Source organism: Dama dama, chromosome 14, assembly GCF_033118175.1.
Source record: "Dama dama isolate Ldn47 chromosome 14, ASM3311817v1, whole genome shotgun sequence".
NCBI classification, from domain to species: domain Eukaryota; kingdom Metazoa; phylum Chordata; class Mammalia; order Artiodactyla; family Cervidae; genus Dama; species Dama dama.
The window spans coordinates 25,723,786-25,748,996 of NC_083694.1; the positions used below are offsets into that span (position 1 = coordinate 25,723,786).

General features: G+C 38.2%; 1 protein-coding gene across 1 annotated transcript in view; it reads left to right on the forward strand.

Moving 5' to 3' along the window:
- The first annotated feature begins 988 nt into the window (after positions 1–988).
- The window catches only part of DNAH14 (dynein axonemal heavy chain 14), a 398,948-nt gene continuing 374,725 nt past the window's right edge, over positions 989–25,211 (forward strand). Inside the window, exons 1-4 of the mRNA XM_061159766.1 lie at positions 989–1,026; positions 1,775–1,780; positions 12,178–12,339; positions 21,845–21,972. Of these exons, the coding sequence (XP_061015749.1) occupies positions 989–1,026; positions 1,775–1,780; positions 12,178–12,339; positions 21,845–21,972 (334 nt within the window). The remainder of the gene's footprint in view (positions 1,027–1,774; positions 1,781–12,177; positions 12,340–21,844; positions 21,973–25,211) is intronic.

The window sequence follows — 25,211 nt, forward strand, 5'->3', positions numbered from 1 at the left end:
GTTCACCCCAAATCCTCCTGAGTTCTTTGATCATCTTTATGGTCACTACCCTGAACTCTTTCTCAAGTAGATTGTCTGTCTCCATTTCATTTAATTCTTCTAGGGTTTTATCTTGTTCCTTTGTTTGGAACATGTTCTCTGTTTTCTCATTTTGCCTAACTTGTTCTTATTTCCATGTGTTTTGTAGGTTTGTTACATTTCCTGACTTTGGAAAAGTGGCCTTTTATAGGGATGTCCTCTGTATCCTAGCCGAGCATTCCCCCTCGTCAAAGAGCTATATTGTTTAGGGGTGTGCATGAGTCCTTATGTTGTGGTGAATTGACACTTGTGGGTGGTCTACTAGGCCTGGCTGGCCCCCGAGCTGGTTGATCGCTAGGTGGGCCCTGCCTTGTGTAGAGGTTGCTGGCTACTGATTGATGGGGTTGGGTGGGGTCCCATGGTGGCTGACTGTAGAGTCCTGGCAGACTTGAAGCTGGTGTCAACCTGCTAGTAGGGTGGGATTGGATCCTGGGGCCACTGACTGAAGGGACCAAAGTGTCCCAGAGCTAGTGTTGACTTGCTGGTGGTTGGGGCTCGTTCCTGACACAGCTGGCTGAGGGACCCAGGGTGTCTTAGGGCTGGGATTAGTCCGCTGGCAGGGTAGTCTAGGTCCTGCCATGGCAGGCTGTGAAACTGCAGTGGTCCTGGAGCACATGCTAGCCAACTGGCATGTGACGCTGGTACCAGGACTAGTGCTGGCCCCCTGATGGGCAGTGCTAGAATTTGAGGTCTCTGGCTACAGGGTCCAGGGCTCCTGGAGCTGGTATTTAGGCCTACCATAGGTGGAGCTGAGGCCTGGGAGGTCTCAAAGCTAGTGCTGGTTTCCTGGTGTATGTAGGCTGGCCTTGGGGCTGGCTGCCCTCTGGTGGGCAGTGCTGGAATCTGGAGTCTCTGGCTACAGGGCCCTGGGAGCCCAGAAGTTGATGTGTTGCCCACTGGTGGGAGGGGCATGGCCCAGGAGGGCCTGGGGCTGGTGCTGGCCTACTGGTGAGTGGGAGCTGGGTTCCAGGGTCTCTGGTGAAGAGGGTCTTGTCCTGGGGCAGCTGTGGGTTCAGCATCCCTATAGCAGCCAGCCTGCTGGTGGTGGGGCTTTGTTCCCACGTGGGCTAGTTACTTGACCTGAGGTGTCCCAGTACTGGTGCTGACAGGTAGGTGGGTGGGGGTACGTTCTGGCACTAATATGCTAGAGAGAAATTCCAAAGTGGTGCTTGCTAGTGTCTTTGTCCTCATGGTAGAACTAGTTCCCTAAAGTGACTGCTCCCAGTGTCTGTGTCCCCAGAATGAGCTCCAGTTGCCTCCTGCCTCTCTGGAATGCTCTCCAGAATCATCAGATAAAAGTGTGACCCAGGTTCCTTTCAACTTACTACTTTTGCCCTGAGTCCCAGAGCATGTGGGATTTTATGTGCACCCATTAAGAGTGGAGTTCCTGTTTCCCTCAGCCCTCTGGGTGTCCTGAAAGTAAATTCTGCTGACTTTCAAAGCCATATGTTCTGGGGGCTCATGTTCCTGATGCAGGATCCCTGGACTAGGGATGCTTATGTGGGTCATGGACCCCTCACTCCTCTGTATTTGTAATTTGTGAGTTGCTCACTAGGGGTCTGAGGCTTAACTGTACCCTGTCTCTGCCCTTCCTTTTTTTAATCTTTCGTCACAACTAAAGATAATGGTATTTTCTGCTAGATTCCAGTCTTTCTTATCAATAATTGCTCTGTTTGTAATTTTTGTGTGCCCATAGGAGGAGGTGAGCTCAGGGTCTGCCTTCTCTGCCATCTTGGCTAAATTCCTATTGATTTTGTAACCTACAACTTTACTGAATTTGTTTATTAATTCTAACTGAACTAATCTTTCCATCTTCAAAGCCAGCCAGCAATAGACTTTTGTGAAATAATAAGAAACACATTGGCCTCTGCCCCTGGTTCCTGACACAGGACTGCTTCAATTTCTGGACTGGTTCCTGACACAAGACTGCAGATTTCTGTAATATACCTTGAAGTCAGAAAGTGTGATACCTGTAGCTTTATTCTTTTTTCCAAAAATGGCTTTGATTATTGAGGGTCTTTCGTGGTTCCAAGCAAAGCATTTTTTTTTCTATTTTTATGAAAAATGCTATTGGAATTTTGATAGGGATAGCATTGGATATGTTGATTGTTTGGGGAGGTATGGGCATTTTAATATTAGTTACTGTAATATGTGAACATGAGCAAACTTTCCATAATTTTGTGTTTTGCTTCAGTTTCTTTCATCAGTGTCTTATAGTTTTCAGTGCACAGGTCTTTTAATTTCCTTGGTTAAATGTGTTCTTCAGAATTTATCTTTTTTGGTGTTATTGTAAGTGTGATTGATTTCTTAATTTCTTTTTTGTGTAGTTCATTGTTAGTGTATAGAAATGCATTGATTTTTGTATGTTGATTTTGATTCCTACAACTTTACTGAATTTGTTTATTAACTCTAACAGTTTTTTTGGGTGGAGGATGACAGAGGATGAGATAGTTGGATGGCATCACCAACTGGATGGACATGAGTTTGAGTAAGCTCTGGGAGTTGGTGATGGACAGGAAAGCCTGGCATGCTGCAATCCATGGGGTAGCAAAGAGTTGGACACGACTGAGCAACTGAACTGAACTGATGGTGGTTCTATTTTTAGTTTTTTAAAAAACCTCTGTATTGTTTTCCACAGTGTCTACACCAATTTACACTTCCTGCCAACAGTGTCAGAGGGTTCTCTTTTCTCTCTATCCTTGCCAACATTTGTTATTTGTGTTCTTTTCTATGATAGCTATTATGACAGGTTTAAGGTGATATCTCAGTGTGGTTTGAATTTGCATTCCTCTGATTGATTAATGATGTTGAGCATATTTTCCTGTGTTTGTTGGCCATCTGTGTGTCGTCTTTGGAATAGTGTCTATTCATACCTTCTGTTCATTTTTAAACCAGATTTTTTTTATATTGAGTTGAATTAGCTGTTTATGTGTTTTGGGTATTAACCCATTATCGGTCATATCATTGGCAAATATTTTCCCCCATTCAGTAGGCTCTCCTTTCATTTTGTCAGTGATTTCCTTTACTACACAAAAGCTTTTAAGTTTTAATTAGGTCCCATTTGTTTACTTTTGCGTTTATTTCCTTTGCTTTAGGACAAGGATCCAAAAACATATTGCTGTGTTTTATGTCAAAGAGTGTTCTGCCTGTGTTTTCATCTAGGAGTTTTATAGTATCTGGTCTTAACATTGTAATCTTTAATCCATTTTGAGTTTATTTTTGTATGGTATTAAAGAATGTTCTGATTTCATTCTTTTACATGTGGCTGTCCAGTTTTTGCAGTACCACTTATTGAAGAGGCTGTCTTTTTCTCCATTGTATGTTCTTGCCTCCTTTGTCATAGATTTGTTGACTCTTTGCGACCCCATGTACTATACAATCCATGGAATTCTCCAGGCAAGAATACTGGAATGGGTAGCCTTTCCCTTCTCCAGGGAATCTTCCCAACCCAGGGATTGAACCCTGGTCTCCCGCATTGTAGGCAGATTCTTTACCAGCTGAGCCACCAGGGAAGCCCAAGAATACTGGAGTGGGTAAGCTATCTGTTCTCCAGGGGATCTGCCTGACTCAGGAATCGAACCAGGGTCTCCTGCATTGCAGGAAGATTCTTTACCAGCTGAGCTACTAGGGAAGCCTTTGTCATAGGTTGACTATATGTGTGTGAGTTCATATCTGGGCTCTCTATCCTGTTCGATTGATCTGCAACATGGATGGACTGAAAATTAACATTAGTTACTGGTTTTTGTGTCAGTACCATTTTTTTAAAAATTTTAATTTTATAGAAGTATAGTTGATTTACAATGTTTTGTTAATTTCTGCTATATAGTGAAGTGACTCAGTTATATATATTTGTACATTCCTTTTTATATTCTTTGCATTATAGTTTATTCCAGAATATTGAATATAGCCCCCTGTGCTATACAGTAGGATGTTTTTATTCTATATATACTAGTTTGCATCTCCTAACCCCAAACTTCCAGTCCATCCCTCTCCCACTGTCCTCCCCCTTGAAGACTACACGTCTTCTCCATGTCTGTGAGTTTGTTTCTGTTTTGCAAATAAATTCATTTGTGCCATATTTTAGTTTTCACACACAATGATAATCATATTTATCTTTCTCTTTCTGACTTGTTGCACTTAGTATGATAATTTCCAGTTCATCCATATTGCTGTAAATGGGATTAGTTCATTCTTTATTATGGCTAAGTATACATTGTATACATGTGCCACATCTTTATCCATTCGTCTGTTGATGGACATTTAAGTTGTTTCCATATCTTGGCTATTGTGAATAGTGCTTCGGTGAACATTGGGGTACATATATCCTTTTGAACCATGTTTTTCTCCAGATAGATGCCCAGGAGTGGAGTGGCTGGGTCATATGGTAACTCTCTTTTTAGTTTTTTTTTTTAAATTAATTTATTTTAATTGGAGACTAATTACTTAACAATATTGTAGTGGTTTTGCCATACATTGACATAAATTAGCCATAGGTGTACATGTGTTCCCCATCCTGAAACCTCCTCCCACCTCCCTCCCCATCCCATCCCTCAGGGTCATCCCAGTGCACCTGCCCTGAGCACCCTGTCTCATGCATCGAACCTGGGAACCTCCATACATTCCTTAATGTATTTAAATGACTGAAAAAACTCACAGCTAAAAGCTAGGAAAATTATTCTTGGCTTAAATTGTTTCGTTAGAATTTACTTCTATGCAAAATTTACTTTATTTTGAGACTTTCTGTATCTTGTTAAATTTCCCTCAGTAATCAGAAAGAGACTGTCTGTCTTGCATATTTCAAAACCCACTTCCTTTTGTTCTATTCTGTTCTATCTAAGGAGTTCTGGTAGTACATGAATGTGGCCTTAGTACTTAGTGAATGGTGAAATGAGTTCACTGTCTTAGGCTACCAGTTCTGTTGACTTCCCTGAGTTCTTTCTGATGATTTATTCTTGGGGAGATGCTCTTAAAACTTATTATATTTACTATAGAATTTAAAGTCAATTAGAATTGTATGTATATAAACATCAATGTAGGAAGGAAAAAACTGTCATAGAAAGGAAGTTAGACAATATAGACTGCCCTGAGAAAGATAGCTAGCATAGTGAAGGCTCTGAAAATTATATTATACACAAGAAACACTTGAAGGTAGTGAGAGTGTTAAATCAATAAGCCTAGTGGAAAGTCGGGAACTATATATATACATATATATATGTATAGTTTAGAGAATCAGTAGTAATAGCTGTGAAATAATTTCTTATATTTTAAAAATAATGTGAATGTGTTTTTTCAGCTCATGACTTCATAGTTTTGTTCAGAAAAAAATATGGAGACATTCAGACCCAATGATTTGACAGCAGTAAATAAAGACAGGAACAAGGATAAAGGAAATTCAAAACCAAGGTAAAATAAGATATAGTGAAATTAAAATCTCAAACATACCTGGCTAGTGATAAGCCATTCTGACAATGGAAAGTATAACGTATCACATGAGAATTGAATGAGGGTTGTGGCGTGTAGAAAACCTTGGTTTCTTAGGAAGTCCTTTCTGACAAGATAGGCAAATTAACACTGACTCCTTCTCCCAGACCAACTTTGGATATGCCAAAAAGTGTGAAAGAGGTTGATGGGTATAAGAAACAAATCAACAACTGAGAAATCCCAGCAAGGCAAAAGGGGATTTGGTTCTAGATACGGACTGTGAGTAGAAAACGACAGCTCAGAGCAGAAGAGGGCAGCAGAGAGCAGATGAAGAAAAGGTTGGAGATACCTGTGTTTGTTTTCTCACATTTCTCAGAGTGTATCAGCATACACTCAGAAAAAAATAATGGAGAAGAAAACTTGAAAATATTTCTGAATTGTATTTAAACCTGATGGGTTGGAGCCCTTGCTTTTATGGCTCTCCTTCCTAAAATTCTGTTAAAGTGATAGTAAGGAATAAGAGAATTTGAAATGAGATACAAGCAAGTGGGAGTACCAGTGAAATTTTGAAAGCTTGAAAATAGATGAATAAGTTATCATTAATTTAGCAGAGTGGAAATTATAAACTTAAGGTGTCAGTTGGTGTAGCCCAGAAACAGGCTGATTCATCCTCCCCCATCTCCTCCCTTCCATTACTACTCCATCCAGTCCCACAAACTCAGAAATTAAGGATATTATGTACCTCTGAAAGTGCAGAGCAGCTGAGACTGCAATCAAAGTTGAAAGTGTGTATAAGAAGCATTCAGAATATGTATCTCCTTCTTCACTTCTCACAGCCAAAAGATTATTTCTTTCTTTATTCTCAGAAGAAATCTGAGAACAGCTGAGAGTAGATTAATGTATTCAAATCAAAGAGTTCTTTAGTTTTCTTCTTTGTTTGACTTTGAGAAAGCTCACAGCTAAAAGCTAGAGATTACTCTCTGGGAAATTGACCAGCCAAAAGGAAAGATGTGCAGATAATGACAGTAGGAAATACCTAACAAAATTCCCAGATTGCCCCAAAGTCGAATCTATCAGTTGAAAAACACCAGTGCATGAAGAGTTGTTTCATTGTTATTTTAGTGGTGACTCATTTACAACCAGCAAACTCTGATCATTTGAGGATTGTTTATAGCATGATAGAAACCGAAACAAATCAAAGAAGCTTGGAGGAAATACATAATACAGGGAGAAGAAAGCTTCCACAACCACCACCACAAAACTAGCATTAAATGATTGGACTGTGACAGAAGAAACAGTTTGTATTTAGAGAATTAAAAAAATGGAGTATTTGCATAAAAAATAGTTTTGAAAGTTTAATTATATAATAGCAGAAGTGAAGCTTAAGAGAATAGTTGGAAGGTAAAGTTGAAGAAATTTTCCTGAAAAAAAAAAATGAAAAAATAGAGATAAAATATAGAGAAACAACAAGAAAAGGGATCCATAGAGAACAAAATAAGGTGGTAGAAATAAATCCCCAAAATGTCTGCAATCACAGTAAATGCAAATGGACTAAACTTTTTCTTTTTAAATGTCAAATTGAATTTTTAAAAAATGCATGGTGTGGAAGCATCCTAAAATGCAAAAGTATAACAACAGATGAAAAATTAAAAAAAATAAAAGTTATACCTTCTATTTCAGGATATATGGAACAGTTGTAATGCTGTGCCATTTAAGACCATAAACCTTGTTTAAACAAATTATCAATATACATTACATACTCTTTAATTACATTAGAACTTAGTTATAAGAGTTTAACTAGAAACCATTTGGAAATGAAACATAATATCTGAAAAAACAAATAGTTTTCTAAATAACTAGTTGGTGAAAGGAGGACCTCTAAAGGAAATTAGGAAAAAAATGTTAGAACTGAATATAATAATAGAAGGAAGACAAGAAGAATGGAAGGGAGCTTAAACTCATTAGTAACTATGTCACACTTATAAAAATTGTGTGTTTAGGGAGAAACTTATAGTCATAAAACTGTGTATTAAAAGACAAAAAGGGCTAAAAAATTAATGAGTTAGCAATCTACTTTAAGTAGTTAGGAGTAAGAATGTAGAACAGAATAAATCCTAAGAAGGCAGAAGGAAGAAGTTAAAGATTATCAGAAATTAACATAATAAATATCAAAGATAATCAAAGAAAAACCAGCAAAAGCACCAATTGTCAATAAAATTGACAGTCATTTGATAAGATCAACCAGGAGAAAAAGAAGTCACAAATAGACAGGGTTGTGACACCACACAACCCCAGGAAGCACCATTCACGATATGTTCTCTTTATGTGCTGCCTCCTGAAACACAAATCCAGGGAGAGTAGGGTGACTGATGCACCATGTAGTCGTGTGATACAGTGGCTTTGTAACTAATACTAGATCAGAAAAGGGAGCTAAGTACAGATATAAAAATTTTAAGAAAAATGTAAATATACAGAATATTCTCAATAAATGATAGAAAGATGAGCTTTCTTTTTACCACTTAAATTGTTGAATTAGTAGTGGTGAATCCCATTTCTCTCTCCTACCGCCACAGACCACACACATCAGGTCCAGAGAAATTAACAGTTTTTGAGTTTCTAGAAGAGTGAATCCAATCATATACAACTTATTCTACAGAATAGAAAAAGAGAAAGTAGTCTCTGACTCAGTTTTTGAGGGCAGTTTGTATAATCCTACAAATAAGTTTCATGCATGACCTCAGAAGCAAAAAAGTCCTAAATAAAATATTAACCTACCAATTAAAGTAGTGTATATTAATGGATGATACATCAAGATCAAATTGTGTAGTTTATTTCAGAAATGCAAGTTTCAATGTTAGAAAATCTGTTAGTACCAATTAAAAGAAGAAAGAAAAAGACTTGATAAAATTTAATATCTGTTAGTGATAAAAACTCTTAGGAAACCACTTGATTGAGGGCATTTACCAAAAACCAAGAGCAAATAACATATTTTGAATGATCAAGTGTTAAAAGAATTCCTTATAAATTCAGAGGAGTGACAGGAATGCTTGCTTTGTTGCCATTTCTATTCAACATTCTATTATAGGTCCCAAGAAAGGAAAAGAAAAAAGACAAAGAAAGCTATCAGGTTTGAAAGATCAGAAACTGCAATTATTCATAGATTGTCTACAAATAAAGTATGGAATAATTTACAAAATTTTATAATTAATAAGTGAATTTATTAGCAAGGCTGCTAGATTAAAATCAGTATTTATAAGTGTATTGCTTTTCTATGGTCCAGCAATAGATTGAAAATATAATTTAACCATAACTATCATTCATAATAATAATGAAAAATAAGGTACCTAAAAAATTCTTTTAAAAATGTGTTTGCATGAGAAGATACTCAACATCACTAAGTATTAGAGACATGCAGATCAAACCTACAATGAGGTATCACCTCACACCAGTCAGAATGGCCATCAGCAAGAAATCTACGAACGATAAATGCTGGAGAGGGGCTGGAGAAAAGGGAACCCTCTTGCTCTGTTGCTGGGAATGTAAATTGATATAGCCATTATGGAGAACAGTTATGGAGGTTCCTTAAAAAACTAGAAATAGAACTACCATATGACCCAACAATCGCACTACTGGACATTTACCCTGAGGAAACCATAATTCAAAAAGACACATGTACCTCAGTGTTCATTGCAGCATTATTAACCATAGCCAGGACATAAAAGCAATCTAAATGTCCATCAATAGGTGAATGGATAAAGAAGATTTGGTATATATATATACAGTGGGATATCACTCAGTCATAAAAAGAAATGAAATGGGTCATTTGTTGATGTGGATGGACTAGAGTCTTTCATATGAAGTGAAATAAGTCAGAAGGAGAAAAACAAATATATGGAATCTACAAAAATGGTACAGATGTACCTGTTTGTAGGGCAAGAATAGAGACACAGATGTAGAGAATGGACATGTGGACCTGGGAGGAAGGGGAAAAATTGGGAGAGTAGTATTGACATGTATACACTGCCATGTATAAAATAGATAGCTGATGGGAAGCTGCTCTATAGCACAGAGAGCTCAGCTTGGTGCTCTGTGATGACCTAGAGGGGTAGGACTGTGGGGTGGGAAGGAGACTCAAGGTGGAGGTGTGTGTGTGTGCGCTAGGTCACTTCAGTCGTGTCTGACTCTGTGTGACCCCAAGGACTGTAGCCTACGAGGCTCCTCTGTCCATGGTATTCCCCAGGCATGAATACTGGAGTGGGTTGCCATGCCCTCCTCCAGGGGAATCTTCCCAGGGATCTCACCCGCATTTCTTAAGTCTCTGGCGTTAGCAGGATGTAGCTCATTTACTTTGTTACACAGCAGAAGCTAACACAAGATGTAAAACAGTTATACCCCAATAAAAAATATATTTGACTTTTATGAGTAAAACTACAAAATTTAATTGAGAGTGCAACAAAATGTATATAGAAAATCAAAGGGCCAAGAATACGTAAACGCTTTCTTTGGAAAAAGACAATTTGGGAAAATTTGGGGAAAATACAATTTAAAGCTATCTAAACTATAGTAAATAAAGTAGTGTGATATAGAAATGAGGATAAACAAATAAAAATAAAGAACCAGGAATGAATAATTGTACACACATTTTGATTGATGACAGACTGCTGGTACAGATCAGTGAGGGAGAGGATGGGGTGTTCAGTAATGATGTTGTAATGATCACATGGGCTTCCCTGGTGGCTCAGACGGTAAAGCATCTGCCTGCAATGCTGGAGACCCGGTTTTGTTCACATATCCTTATCGGGAGGGTACAGAAATTGTTTTTGTCATCATCTTACAAATCAGTTATAAGACTTGTGAAAGGCCAAACTGTAAGGCTGTTAGGAAAATTTATGAGAATTTTGTTATCACTGTGGAGTGAGGAAAGATTTCTTAATTAAGACAAATCATACAAAGATAGATTAGATTATTTTAAAGTTAAGAACTTCTGTTTGTCAAGAGTTCAAAGATAAGTCCAAAGTGGAAGGTACTTTTAATGCATATAAAATGACCAATGATTACCACCCAAAATGTGAAAATTACTCCTCAGTGTTGCTAAGAAAATGGTAAACAATTCAGGAAGGGGGGAAAAAAAGAACAAAGGATATGGAGAAGTTATGCGGATGGTCATTATAATCACAAGGAAACTGTTCGAGGTGTTTATAAATCAAATCAGTTCAGTTCAGTCACTCAATCGTGTCTGACTCTTTGCGACCCCATGGACTGCAGCATGCCAGGCCTCCCTGTCCATCACCAACTCCTAGAGTTTACTCAAACTCATGTCCATTGAGTCAGTGATGCCATCCAACCATCTCGTCCTCTGATGTCCCCTTCTCCTCCTGCCCTCAATCTTTCCCAGCATCAGGGTGTTTTCCTATGAGTCACTTCTTCGCATCAGGTGGCCAAAGTATTGGAGTTTCAGTTTCAACATCAGTTCTTCCAATGAATATTCAGGACTGATCTCTTTTAGGATGGACTGGTTGGATCTCCTTGCTGTCCAAACCAAATGGCACTCACAAAGTCCTCAAAGATAAAAGATTTAGAAATACCTAATAAAGTTGCTGCTGCTGCTAAGTTGCTTCAGTCGTGTCCAACTATCTGCGACCCCATAGACAGAAGCCCACCAGGCTCCTCTGTCCCTGGGATTCTCCAGGCAAGAACACTGGAGTGGGTTGCCATTTCCTTCTCCAATGCATGAAAATGAAAGGTGAAAGGAAAGTCATTCAGTCGTGTCCAACTCTTAGCGACCCCGTGGTCTGCAGCCTACTAGGCTCCTCCGTCCATGGGATTTTCCAGGCAAGAGTACTGGAGTGGGGTGCCATTGCTTTCACCGAACTAATAAAGTTATCCATCCATAAACAGGTTCAAAGAAATTCCTTATTTGTCTTTGAAGAGAAGTATTATCTTACTATTCATGTGATTAAGTATTTTTGTTTAATATACCTAACAAGGGTATCTTTTCTACTGAGAAGTATATGTTTGAATTTACAGAACCCTGAATTTTCTCTGCTTTGCAAAAATATGATATGTAGCTGTAGGTATTGTAGGCAGTCATTTTGGATTCTGTTCTTATGAATATATTTTCCCAACATTTACAAAGTAAATGGCTAATGCAATGTGAAAAGATTTTGGCTTTAATCCTGATATAGGTTGTTGGTGGTGGTTGCTGTAGTTTTTTTTATAAAGGAGGGTAATTATGTAAAGATTGAATTTCAGAAAACTGTATTCTGACCTCACCCTGCCACCAACTTAATTGGGTAACATTTCTTTTTTTCGTGTCGTTTTTTGATTATTGTCATCCATCATTGTATTTATCTTTAATAATAAAGTATAAAATTCCGATAAATATTTATGTGTGTCATATGAGAGGCACAGGAAGTGGGTAACATTTCTTTATCATTTAAAATAAAATTAGATGAGGATTCTTAAGTCCCTTTCAGCTTTAAAATTTCAGTAATATCAGTTAGACCTATTTAGCATTTAACCAGACTCTCCATGTTTCAGATCTTCTTTCCAAAGTGCCTATCAAAAATTGTTTGACAGGATAGATATTTTATTGCACTGTAAAGTACAGAAGAAAGATTTAAAATTTAAGTTATAGAGAATGTTAACTATAGTATCTTATTTTCTTTGTCACATTAGAGTTTTAAAATACAAAGAAGGAAGATATTATCAAGATGTTCTACCATCAGGGAATCGACCAGCAGGAAAGGAGACACTGAAACATAAAACGTTGGGAACAATCTCTGTACCCTTGAAGTCAGAGAAAGCAGAAGAAATTTATCAAGATTACACTCCAGGCATGTTGACTTTTATTTGCTTCTGTGGAAATAGAAGTTTTCATAGTATTAAATCAAGTAAACAAGTAAAATATATTGAAATGATACAAGGTTTGGTACTTTACTAATTCCATTGGTCATAGAAATGAAAAGAAATACAGAGCTTACCTTTTAAAGGGAACACTAAACATAATAATAAAAATAACAACAATGATATCACTGCTACCACCAAGAATATCTGGCATTTCTATAGCAATTTACATTGCTCTCTCATGCATATCATCTTGTTTTGTATGGGTGTGAGATAACCCTAAAAGGAGTGGGTCAGCATTCCCTTAAGTCCCTAGTGCCTTCTAGCTTTGTTGTGACCCCTCTTTGTTCCTCTTGTCAACCAGCGTCTTGATTAGTCCCTCCACTTACCTCCATTTTTTTGGTTTGTTTGTTTACCTTCCTTCTTCCAATCCCTAATTCTACCATTTCCAAAATTTACATTTTTTAAAAACCGCAGCTTTCTTTTCTATCCAGCTTTGGTCTCCATTCTTCACTTCTTCCTGGATCAGTCACTCTGTGGCCAGTAACTTCAACTCCATTTTCCCATTTCTTTCCTCTGCTCCTGAATTGGCAAAATGTAAACTCTAATCAACAGTTACAAGCAGTAGTTAGAACCCTGTACGGAACAACTGATTGGTTCAAGTTTGAAAAAGGAGTACGACAGGGCTGTCTACTGTCACCCTGTTTGTTTTACCTGTAAGCTGAGCATATCATGAGAAATGTTGGGCTGGTTGAGTTACAGACTAGAATAGGTGGGAGAAACATCAACAACCTCAGATATGCGGATGATACCACTTTAATGGCTGAAAGCAAAGAGGAACCTTAAGAGCCTCTTGATGAGGGTGAAGGAAGAGAGTGAAAGAGTGGGCATAAACAAAATATTAAAAAAAAAAAACTAAGATCATGGCAACCAGCCCCATTACTTCATGGCAAACAGAGGTGGAAAATGTGGAAGTAGTGACACATTTCCTCTTCTGGGGCTCTAAAATCACTGCGGATGGTGACTGCAGCTGTGAAATCAGAAGACAATTGCTTCTTGTCAGGAAAGCTATGACACACTTATACAGTGTGTTGAAAAGCAGAGACATTACTCTGCCAACAAAGGTCCATATAGTCAAGACTATGGTCCTCCCAGTGGTCATGTATGGTTGTGAGAGTTGGACTGTACAGAAGGCAGAATGCCAAAGAATTGATGCCTTTGAATTGTGGTGCTGGAGAAGATTCCCGAAAGCCCCTTGGACAGCATGGAGATTAAACCAGTCAATCTTAAGGGAAATCAGCCCTGAATACTTGTTGGAAGGACTAATGCTGAAGCTGAAGCTCCAGTATTTTGGTCATCTGGTGTGAACAGCCCACTCATTGGAAAAGTCCCTGATGCTAGGAAGGATTGAGGGCAGAAGGAGAAGAGGGCATCAGAGAATGAGATGGCTGGATGGCAACACTGATGCAGTGGACATGAACTTGGGCAAACTTTGGGCGATGGTGAGGGACAGGGAGGCCTGGCGTGCTGCAGCCCATGGGGTTGCAAAGAGTAGGACACAACTGGGTGATTGAACAACAAAAGCAAACTCTACAATGTCATTGTCAATTTTCCTTGGTTACCAACTTGGTAAGCCTATTTTGCAGAGCACTTAAACAATCACATTGCTTGGTTCTCTTTCCAATTTCATGGTCCCCAGTATCAGTAGTGGGGCAGTCAGTTCTGCCTTTCATTATTTTATATCTCTTTTTAGCTCTCCTTTCTATTACATACAACATCTGTTTAAGCTGTTACAATTTAACCATGAGCCTGAATTACTTGATTATGCCTCTACTTTATAAAAAATAAAAATTGAAGATCAGTTCAGTTCAGTTCAGTTCAGTTGCTCAGTCATGTCCAACTCTTTGCGACCCCATGAATCGCAGCACGCCAGGCCTCCCTGTCCATCACATATTCCCGGAGTTTACTCAAACTCATGTCCATCGAGTCGCTGATGCCATCCAGCCATCTCATCCTCTGTCGTCCCCTTCTCCTCCTGCCCCCAATCCCTCCCACCATCAGGGTCTTTTCCGGTGAGTCAACTCTTCGCGTGAGGTCGCCAAAGCATTGGAGTTTCAGCTTCAGCATCAGTCCTTCCAATGAACACCCAGGACTGAGCTCCTTTAGGATGGACTGGTTGGATCTCCTTGCAGTCCAAGGGACTCTCAAGAGTCTTCTCCAATACCACAGTTCAAAAGCATCAATTTTTCGGCACTAAGCTTTCTTCACAGTCCAACTCTCACATCCATACATGACCACTGGAAAAACCATAGCCTTGACCAGATGGACCTTTGTTGGCAAAGTAATGTCTCTGCTTTTTACTATGCTATCTAGGTTGGTCATAACTTTCCTTCCAAGGAGTAAGCTTCTTTTAATTTCATGGTTGCAGTCACCATCTGCAGTGATTTTGGAGCCCAAAAATATAAAGTCTCTGACTGTTTCCACTGTTTCCCCATCTATTTCCCATGAGGTGATGGGACCAGATGCCATGATCTTAGTTTTCTGAATGTTAAGCTTTAAGCCAACTTTTTCACTCTCCTCTTTCACTTTAATCAAGAGGCTTTTTAGTTCCTCTTCACTCTCTGCCATAAGGGTGGTGTCATCTGCATATCTGAGGTTATTGATATTTCTCCCGGCAATCTTGATTCCACCTTGTGCTTCTTCCAGCCCAGCGTTTCTCATGATGTACTCTGCATGTAAGTTAAATAAGCAGGGTGACAATATACAGCCTTGACGTACTCCTTTTCCTATTTGGAACCAGTCTGTTGTTCCATGTCCAGTTCTAACTGTTGCTTCCTGACCAGCATATAGGTTTGTCAAGAGGCAGGTCAGGTGGCCTGGTATTCCCATCTCCTTCAGAATTTTTGACAGTTTATTGTGATCCACACAGTCGAAGGCTTTCGAGTAGTCAATAAAGCAGAAATAGATGTTTTTCTGGAACTCTCTTGCTTTTTCGATGATCCAGCGGATATTGGCAATTTGATCTCTGGTTCCTTGGCCTTTTCTAAAACCATCTTGAACATCTGGAAGTTCTCAGTTCACGTATTGCTGAAGCCTGGCTTAGAGAATTTTGAGCATTACTTTACTAGCGTGTGAGATGAGTACAATTGTGCAGTAGTTTGAGCATTCTTTGGCATTGCCTTTCTTAGGGATTGGAATGAAAACTGACCTTTTCCAGTCCTGTGGCCACTGCTGAGTTTTCCAGATTTTCTGGTATGTTGAGTGCAGCACTTTAACAGCATCATCTTTCAGGGGTAATCAAATGGAAACTTGTCTAACTTGCAGCTCCACAGTGTCACCTGCAGTATTTGTCTCAGGGAATAATTGTACCTCCTCTCCTTTAAGGTTATTCCTGCCACCTCTGTTTGGAGCTCCTTTTCTGCCATGTCCTCAGGAACTTGGGGTCCATCTATTGTTTTCTCTCTCATCTTCCTTTCTATTGGCTCTTTTCTGTCACCACATAAATACACTATGAGCTTAAGGCTTACCCATCTTAAACAAAAATGTCCATCTTGTCAAAGCTATGGTTTTTCCACTGGCATGTACAGATGTGAGAGTTGGACCATAAAGAAGGCTGAGTGCTGAAGAATTGATGCTTTCAAAATGTGCTGCTGGAAAAGGCTCTTTAGAGTCCCTTGGACTGCAAGGAGATCAAACCAGTCAATCTAAAGGAAATATACCCTGAATATTCATTGGAAGGACTGATGCTGAGGCTGAAGCTCCAGTACTTTGTCTACCTGCTGCAAAGAGCCAATTCATTGGAAAAGACCCTGATACTGGGAAAGATTGAAGGCAGGAGGAGAAAGAGATGACAGAGGATGAGATGGTTGGATGGCATCACTGCCTCAATGGACATGAGTCTGCGAAAACTGCAGGCGATACTGAAAGAAAGAAAAACCTGGTGTGCTGCAGTCCATGGGGTCGCAGAGTCAGACATGACTTAGCAACTAACCAACACAAGGAATAAATTTACCCAAGAAAATGAAATACCTGTACACTGAAAACTGTAAGACACTGATGATAGAAACTGAAGAAGATATAAATTAGTGGAAAGATAATCTCTGGTTGTGGATTAGAAGAATTAATATTGTTAAAATGTCCATACTACCTGAAGCAATCTACAGATTTAGTGCAAACCCTATCAAAATTTCAATGACATTTTTCACAGAAATAGAAAAAACAATCCTAAAATTTGTATGGAGCCACACAGTAGACCTCAAATAGCTAAAGCAATCTTGAGAGTGAATAATGAAGCAGAAATAAGATAATGCATAAATGGCCAATAATTTGACAAAACAGCCAAGAATATTCAATGTGGAAAGGACAGTCTCTTTAATAAATGGTGTTGGGGGAACTGGATAGCCAATTTTCAAAGAGTAAAACTAGACCTCTATTATTCAGTACACAAAAATTAACAGAAAATGGTTTAAAGAGTTGAAAATAATGTTGTTGTTGTTGAGGAATATAATATCTGAAAGCAGTAAAACTCCTAGAAGGAGACCAGTGTAAAACTCTTTGACATTGGTCTTGGTGACAATTTACATGAATTTGACCCCAAAAGCAAAGTGAACAAAAGCAAAAATAAACAAGTGGGACTACGTAAAACTAGTTTCTGCACACCAAAGGAAACTATCAAGAAAATGAAAGGACATTCTACCAAATGGTAGTAAATAATCATATATCTGATAACTTGCAAATCATATATCTGATAAGAGGTTAATATCCAAAATATATAAAGAGCTCATGCAACTCAACAGCAAAAAATCAAGCAACTAGATTAAAATTTGGGCAGAAGATGTGAATAGACATGTTTTCAAAGAAGAAATACAGATGGCCAACCGGTACATGAAAAGTGGCTCAGCATCACTAGTCATCAGAGAAATGCAAATCAAAATCACAAAGAGATAATCATCATACCTGTTAGAATGGCTGTTATAAAAAAGACAAGAAATAAGAGTGTTTGCAAGGATGTGGAGAAAAGGGAACCCGTGTGTACTGTTTGTGGGAATGTAAATTAGTATAACCATTTTGGAAAACAGTATTGAGTTTTCCTCAAACTAAGAATAGAATTACCACATGATCCAGCAATTATACTTCTTGATTTTTATCTGAAGGATATGAAAGCTTTAACTTGAAATGATATATGCACCCCCCATGTTCATTGCAACATTATTTTCTGTAGTATAGACATGAAAACAACCTGAGTGTCTACTGATGGATGAATTGATCAAGAAAATGTGATACAAATACTGGGATATTAGTCAGCCATAAAAAAGGAAATCTGGCCATTTAGGGCAACATAGATGGACGTTATAGCATTCAGTTCAGTTCAGTCACTCAGTCGTGTCCAACTCTTTGCGACCCCATGAATCGCAGCACGCCAGGCCTCCCTGTCCATCACATACTCCCGGAGTTTACTCAAACTCATGTCCATCGAGTCGCTGATGCCATCCAGCCAATCTCATCCTCTGTCGTCCCCTTCTCCTCCTGCCCCCAATCCCTTCCACCATCAGGGTCTTTTCCGGTGAGTCAACTCTTCGCGTGAGGTCGCCAAAGCATTGGAGTTTCAGCTTCAGCATCAGTCCTTCCAATGAACACCCAGGACTGATCTCCTTTAGGATGGACTGGTTGGATCTCCTTGCAGTCCAAGGGACTCTCAAGAGTCTTCTCCAATACCACAGTTCAAAAGCATCAATTTTTCGGCACTAAGCTTTCTTCACAGTCCAACTCTCACATCCATACATGACCACTGGAAAAACCATAGCCTTGACCAGATGGACCTTTGTTGGCAAAGTAATGTCTCTGCTTTTTACTATGCTATCTAGGTTGGTCATAACTTTCCTTCCAAGGAGTAAGCTTCTTTTAATTTCATGGTTGCAGTCACCATCTGCAGTGATTTTGGAGCCCAAAAATATAAAGTCTCTGACTGTTTCCACTGTTTCCCCATCTATTTCCCATGAGGTGATGGGACCAGATGCCATGATCTTAGTTTTCTGAATGTTAAGCTTTAAGCCAACTTTTTCACTCTCCTCTTTCACTTTAATCAAGAGGCTTTTTAGTTCCTCTTCACTCTCTGCCATAAGGGTGGTGTCATCTGCATATCTGAGGTTATTGATATTTCTCCCGGCAATCTTGATTCCACCTTGTGCTTCTTCCAGCCCAGCGTTTCTCATGATGTACTCTGCATGTAAGTTAAATAAGCAGGGTGACAATATACAGCCTTGACGTACTCCTTTTCCTATTTGGAACCAGTCTGTTGTTCCATGTCCAGTTCTAACTGTTGCTTCCTGACCAGCATATAGGTTTGTCAAGAGGCAGGTCAGGTGGCCTGGTATTCCCATCTCCTTCAGAATTTTTGACAGTTTATTGTGATCCACACAGTCGAAGGCTTTCGAGTAGTCAATAAAGCAGAAATAGATGTTTTTCTGGAACTCTCTTGCTTACAATATTATGTTAAGTGAAATAAGTCGGACAGAAAGACAGAAGCTGTGTGGGCTCACTTATATATGGGGAAAAAAACCCTGAACTCATGGATATAGAGAACAGATTGGTGGTTGCCAGAGGCAGAGTATCAGGGATGGGCAAAATGGGTGAAAGTGTTCAAAAGGAACAGACTTTAAGTCATAAAATAAATAATGCATAGGGATGTATAGACAGTCCCCAACTTAAGGATGGTTCAACTTAGAAGTTTTTTATTTTATAATGGAAAATTGGTGCATATCCAGTCTTTGGATTTTGATCTTTTCCTGGGGTAGTGAAATGTAGTACAATATTCTTTTATAATGCTGGGCAGCAGCAGTGAGACACAGCTCCCAGTCAACCACACAGCCATGAGGGTAAGCAACCAACACATTTATAACCATACTGTACCCGTACAGCCATTCTGTTTTTCACTTTCAATACAGTATTCAATAAATCACATAAAATATTCACATTTATTTTAAAATAAGCTTTATGTTAGATGATTTTGCCCAGCTGTTGGCTAATGTAAATGTTCTGGGCACTCCAAAGTAGGCTAAGATAAGCTATGATGTTTGGTAGCTTAGGTGTGTTAAGTGCATTTTCAACTTAGTGATACTTTCAACTTACTGTGGGTTTACCAGGACATTTTGCCATCATAAATGGAAGATCTGTCATTTACAACATTACTATTATTAACAATAGTAACCAGTGTTAATAAGAGAGTAAATTTTAGAACTTCTCATGTAAAGAAAAAGATTTGTAACTATGTGTGATGATGAATGGTAACTAGAATTAACTATGGTGATAATTTTGCAATGTGTACAAGTACTGAGACATTATGTTGTACACCTGAAACTAATATTATTTGTCAATTATACCTTTATAAAAAGAGGAAGACATGGTCTAAAGTATCAAGTAACACTGGTAAGTCTAGTAAAATAAGGATAGACACTGTCCATTGACTTTATTGACCTGAAGAATATGTTCACTTGAGTATTGTTTTAGTGGAGTTCCAAAGCCAGACTGGAATGGATTAAGAAGTGCATAGTAGATGAATAAATAGAATAGAGACTATATGCAACTCTTTCCAGAATTTTGACTGTGAAGAAAGGCAATTAACAGATTGAGAAGCTGCTTGGATATGAAAAAGAAAAAAAGAATGGTTAATAGTGTAGGCATGAGGGGATATGTCTAACAAAAGGTGGAAATGATTGGTTTTGGAGGAGGAGAAACAGACATCTCCTTTATTAGTAAGGAGGGCAGAAGCATTAGTATAGACGTGTGTTGCTTGGCTTATTATATGGCAATGACTATTTGAAGGAATTCCCATCTGATGCCTTTATGTTCCTTGGAAGTGTTGTCGTGAGATTAGTTGAAATTGGGAGATTGGAATTTAATGGTTTGAGATTCAGGGAGCATGGAGAAAGTCTGAAATAGCTGTTGAAAAGCCAGAAGAGTAAGTTAACCAGAAAAATAACTGTGCAGATATGTACGCACAGAGGGCATATAGAGTTGGGTTCATCCAGCTCTGGTGTTCAGCAATATAGGAGAGACCAAAAGAAAGGGAAAGTTTAGGATATTGACAAGAGTTTTGTTGAAAGACAGACAGCCTCAGCTGGATAAAGGGAAAAGTGAAAAAAAAAAAGGTTGATGGATTGTAAAAAAGTAATGGAACAGTGAACTGGAAGTACTGAGGAGGTCAAAGAATGGTGATGTTGGGAGTAATAAACAAGCTGGAAGGATAAAGGCCAGTGATGGCAAACTTTAGGATATAATCTTGGTGGTGGTAAGTTGAAGTGGACTAACTCAACTAAGATATGAAAGGTTGTCTAGAAATTGGGAGATAGGAGCAGGATATCAGACAGGTCTTAATTCATGAACAGTAAAGTTTCTAGGGGGCTTCCCATGTGGTGTAGTGGTAAAGAATCCATCTCTAGTGCAGAAGATGTAAGAGATGTGAGTTTGATCCCTTGGTCGGGGAAGATCCCCTGGAGGAGGAAATGGCAACCCACTCCAGTATTCTTGCCTGAAAAGTCCCATGGACAGAGGAGCCTGGTGAGCTACAGTCCATGGTGTCACAAAGAGCTGGACACGACTGAGCACGTATCACCAAAATCTTCTAGAATGATGATGGATTTAATATGGAGTAAGTAAGCCATCCCTGGAGCCAGGGTTCCAGATTAATTGGGTGACCAGATAATTGGTGGATGTCAATGAAAAATGGAAGAATATGATATAACAAAAAGGCATGAGCTTCGGAGGAGTAGGATTTTTTTTAAAGGGCAAGTTGTAATGATTTGGAAGTGGTGAATGAGGAGCAAGGAGGAAAACAAGCCACTTTCTAATCTTGAGGTATATGAGATAATGGTGTATAAACAGCCACTACTTGAGGGGGTTGCATGTTAATTCAGTGTTAGAAAATAACAAAACTAGAGTAGGTTGCCATTCCCTTCTCCAGGGGATCTTCCCTACCCAGGGATTGAACCCAGGTCTCCTGTATTGCAGGTAGATTCTTTTACCATCTGAGCCACCAGGCCCTATGTTACTTTTCAGCATTTGTATCTATACATTTTTTAGGCTTAGTTATTAAATTACAGTTAATAAAAGGGTTTTGTATGTATTTATTTCACAGGAGGATTCATATTTAAAAGGCTTGTTGTAATAATAAGATCATTAACATTTACCTTAGTAACCACTTACTATGTACTTTAAGCATATTAAATATAATAATTTGACCCTTGTAACAAACCTCTGAGGTTCTCACAGTAACAATCTTCAATTCAAAGGTGAGTAAAGTAAAGCAGACTGATAATTAGAAGGTAAATCACAAAACTGGTAGTGATAAAGTCACAGTTTGACTCATTCTGTGCTCTCAAAGACTATGATGTAATGATCAGCTATGTTGGTTGGTATGTGGAATTATGTGGTATTATTTATAGCTCATGCAGATTATTCAATTAATAATGGTTTTATTTTTAGATTACCTTCAAGCAATTAGACTTCAACAAGATGTACTTACTTCAGAACCATTGCCCAGTAAGAAGAAAGAGAAATCAAAGGAAAAGGATCAAACTCATGCTTGTCCAAACGTTAGGAAAAAAAGACTTACTTCATATGATAGAACAGGTACGAGATACTGACCCAGCTTGTTTAGAAGACACTACACTTTAAAAAATTACTCTGTGGTTTTGTGTGCTTATGTTGGACACTTTTTATTTTATTTATTTAGTTTTTAATATTTTAGTTATATTTGGCTGCACTGGGTCTTCCTTGCTGCTCGCAGGCTTTCTCTAGTTGTGGCGAGCAGGGGCTAGTCTTTGTTGTGGAGTGTGGGCTTCTAGGGCTCATGGGCTTCAGTAATTGTGGAGTGTGGGGTTAGTTGCTCTGCAGCATGTGGAATCTTTCCAGACCAGCAATCAAACCTGTGTCTCCTGCATTGGCAGGCTGATTCTTAACCAATGAACCACCAGAAAAGTCTAACAGATTTTAGAGGAAACAGTTTACTGAATTTTATGTGTTTGGTTGCTTAAATAATTTTTAAATTTTGAATATAAATTTTAAAATTCTTTTAAAAGAATTCCTAAAATGTTTAAGAATTCTGTTTGAAAACCTAAAATATCACTAGATTAAAAATTGACAGACTGTTCAATGATTGTTTTTAATCAAAAATAGTCTCTGAAGGTTTTGATGTATAACTATAAATAAGATAAAATAGTGTGGTTTTGCTTTATTCTTTTATTAAAACTTGATGGTATCATCATATTTAATGATTTTATGCCTTTGTCCAACTTAGTTTGAATCCCCAAGTGAAAAATTCATTTAAAAGGATTTTCTTCCACTAACATTTTCCAGTTTGTGCTTCTCTGTAGCTGAAATTTTTATTTGTATGAATATTTTAAGTTTTATAGGGCAAAGTACACTCTTCTATTTTTCACTGAAATACTGTGGTCCAAGGAAGATTTATCATAAAACTATTGAAGTTTAGACTTCAGAGTCTCTCACTTATATAGGCTTCATTTTTTAAAAAGAAAATCCTCAAAATTATAAATGCCTGAGACTGGACAAAACCTGCATGGATGTGGTGGTATTCATGCCCTTGTCTAATTCTTTCCCCTTGAGTGTGGGCAAGACCTGTGACTGCTTCTCATCAGTAGAATATGAAAAAGGCAATGGGCTGTTCCTCCTGTGATTATATTACATTATGTAACCCTCTTGCTAGCAGACTTCATGAGTCTTTCTCCTCTTCTGGTTTCGAAGAAGTAAGCTGCTACCTCTACAGCTATAAGGAAATGAATTCTTTACCAACAGTCTGGAAGCTGATCCTTTCCCATCTGAACCTCCAAATGAGAATCCAACCCCCGCTAATACCTTGATTGCAAACTAATAGAGGACCGAGTTAAGCCATATCCAGACTCCTGACCCACAGAAATGTAGGTGGCTTAAACCACTAAAATTGTGGTTTAAATTTAAACCGCAATTTAAATGTAAATTGTAGTGCATTTAGACATCTAGTAGTGGATCTCACTGCAACAAATAAAATCACTGTTGCTATGCATTATGAATTCTTAGCATTGAATATATTATTACATTGTTCTTTAGTGTTTTGAACTTGGTATCAGTGTAAGAAAGTAATAATTTAGGCTTAATGACTGCCAGATAAATAAAAACAATCTAATCCTTTAATGATGACATTTATTTAATTTGCTCTCCTCACTTAGCTTCTATAAATCCATGAAAACAGACTGCTAAAGACTTAAGTACTTAGAATTTTTAAAAATATTTTTGAAAAGTTTTGCACAGAAAAAGTAGAGATGATAACAGCTATTCATGTACTCACTATCTGGATATAATACATGTTAAGATTTTATAATTTTAAAAGCAAATTATAATAGGCACAGGGCTACTCTGTTATTGTCTCCGTGTGCTCTGGAGAACAATGTATATTCTCCTTTTGGATAGAATGCTTTTTGCATATTAAGTTCTTCTGATCTAATGTGTTATTTAAATTCACTGTTTCCATATTGATTTTCTGTATGGAGGATGTGAAGTGAAGTAAAAGTGTTAGTTGCTCAGTCATGTCCAAGTCTTTGTGACCCCATGGACTGTAGCCCGCCAGGCTCTTCCTGTTAATATTTGCTTTAACCTTTGCTGTGTTCCTCTGTGGGATGCATATACATTTCTAAATGTTATATCTTCTTGTTGGGTTGATCCTTTTTATCATTATATAATGGCCTTTGTCTTTTATTATGGTCTTTGTTCTGAAGTCTCTTTTGTCTAATACAAGTATAACTACTGCAGACCTCTTTTCCATTTACATGGAGTATCTTTTTTCCATCCTTCACTTTCAATCTGCGAATATCCTTTTTTCTGAAGTAAATCTCTTGTAGGCAGCAAACAAATGAGTCTTTTTTTTTTATCTGTTCACCCTCTCTGTGTCTCCTAATTAATCAGTAAATTTAGTCCATTTACATTTAAAAAGTAATCATTAACTGTTGCGTGTGTGCCTGCGTTGCTAAGTCACTTCAGTTGTTTCTGGTCTGACTCATCGTGACCCGATTGCCTGTAGCCTGCCAGGCTCCTGTGGCCATGGGGTTTTCCAGGTAGAAGACTGGAGTGGGTTGCCACGCCCTCCTCCAGGGCGTCTTCCTTATCCAGGGATTGAATCTGTGTCTCCTATGTCTCTTGTATTGGTAGGCAGGTTCTTTTTCACTAGTGCGACCTGGTAAAGCTTGACCTTCATACTACCTTTATAATTGATTAATCCACGACATTTACTTTATATTTACCTTTCTGGTGAGATTTATTCTTTTATCTGTTTTCTTGATACTAATTAGTACCCTTTTCAGCTAAGTCCCTTTAACATTTCCTTTAAGGCCAGTTTAGTGATGATGAACTTTTTCCTTGCTCTTCGTTTTTTGGGAAGCTCTGTTTTCTTCAGTTCTGAATGATAACTTTGTTGAGTATTCTTGGTTGGAAGTTTTTTCTTTCAGCATTTTGAATATTCTGTCCAATTCTCTTCTGGTCTGCAGAGTTTCTGCTGAAAAATCTGTTTGTAGTCCTTTGTGCATAACAGATTGTTTTCTCTTGATTCTTTTAAGGTTTTTCCTTGTCTTTAACATTTGACATTTTAATTATAGTATGTCTTGGTGTGGAACTCTGGGTTAATCTTACTTGGAATCCTCTGGTTTTCCTGAATCTGAATCTATGTTTCCTGTCCTGAGTTAGGGAAGTTTTCAGCCATTATTTCTTCAAATTATTTTTATGGGCTTTTCTCTCTCTTTTCACTTTCAAGGACATCTATTGTTTTTTCTGCTCTGATTTTGATAGGATCCATTGTCTTTTCTTTGAGGTCACTGACCCTTACT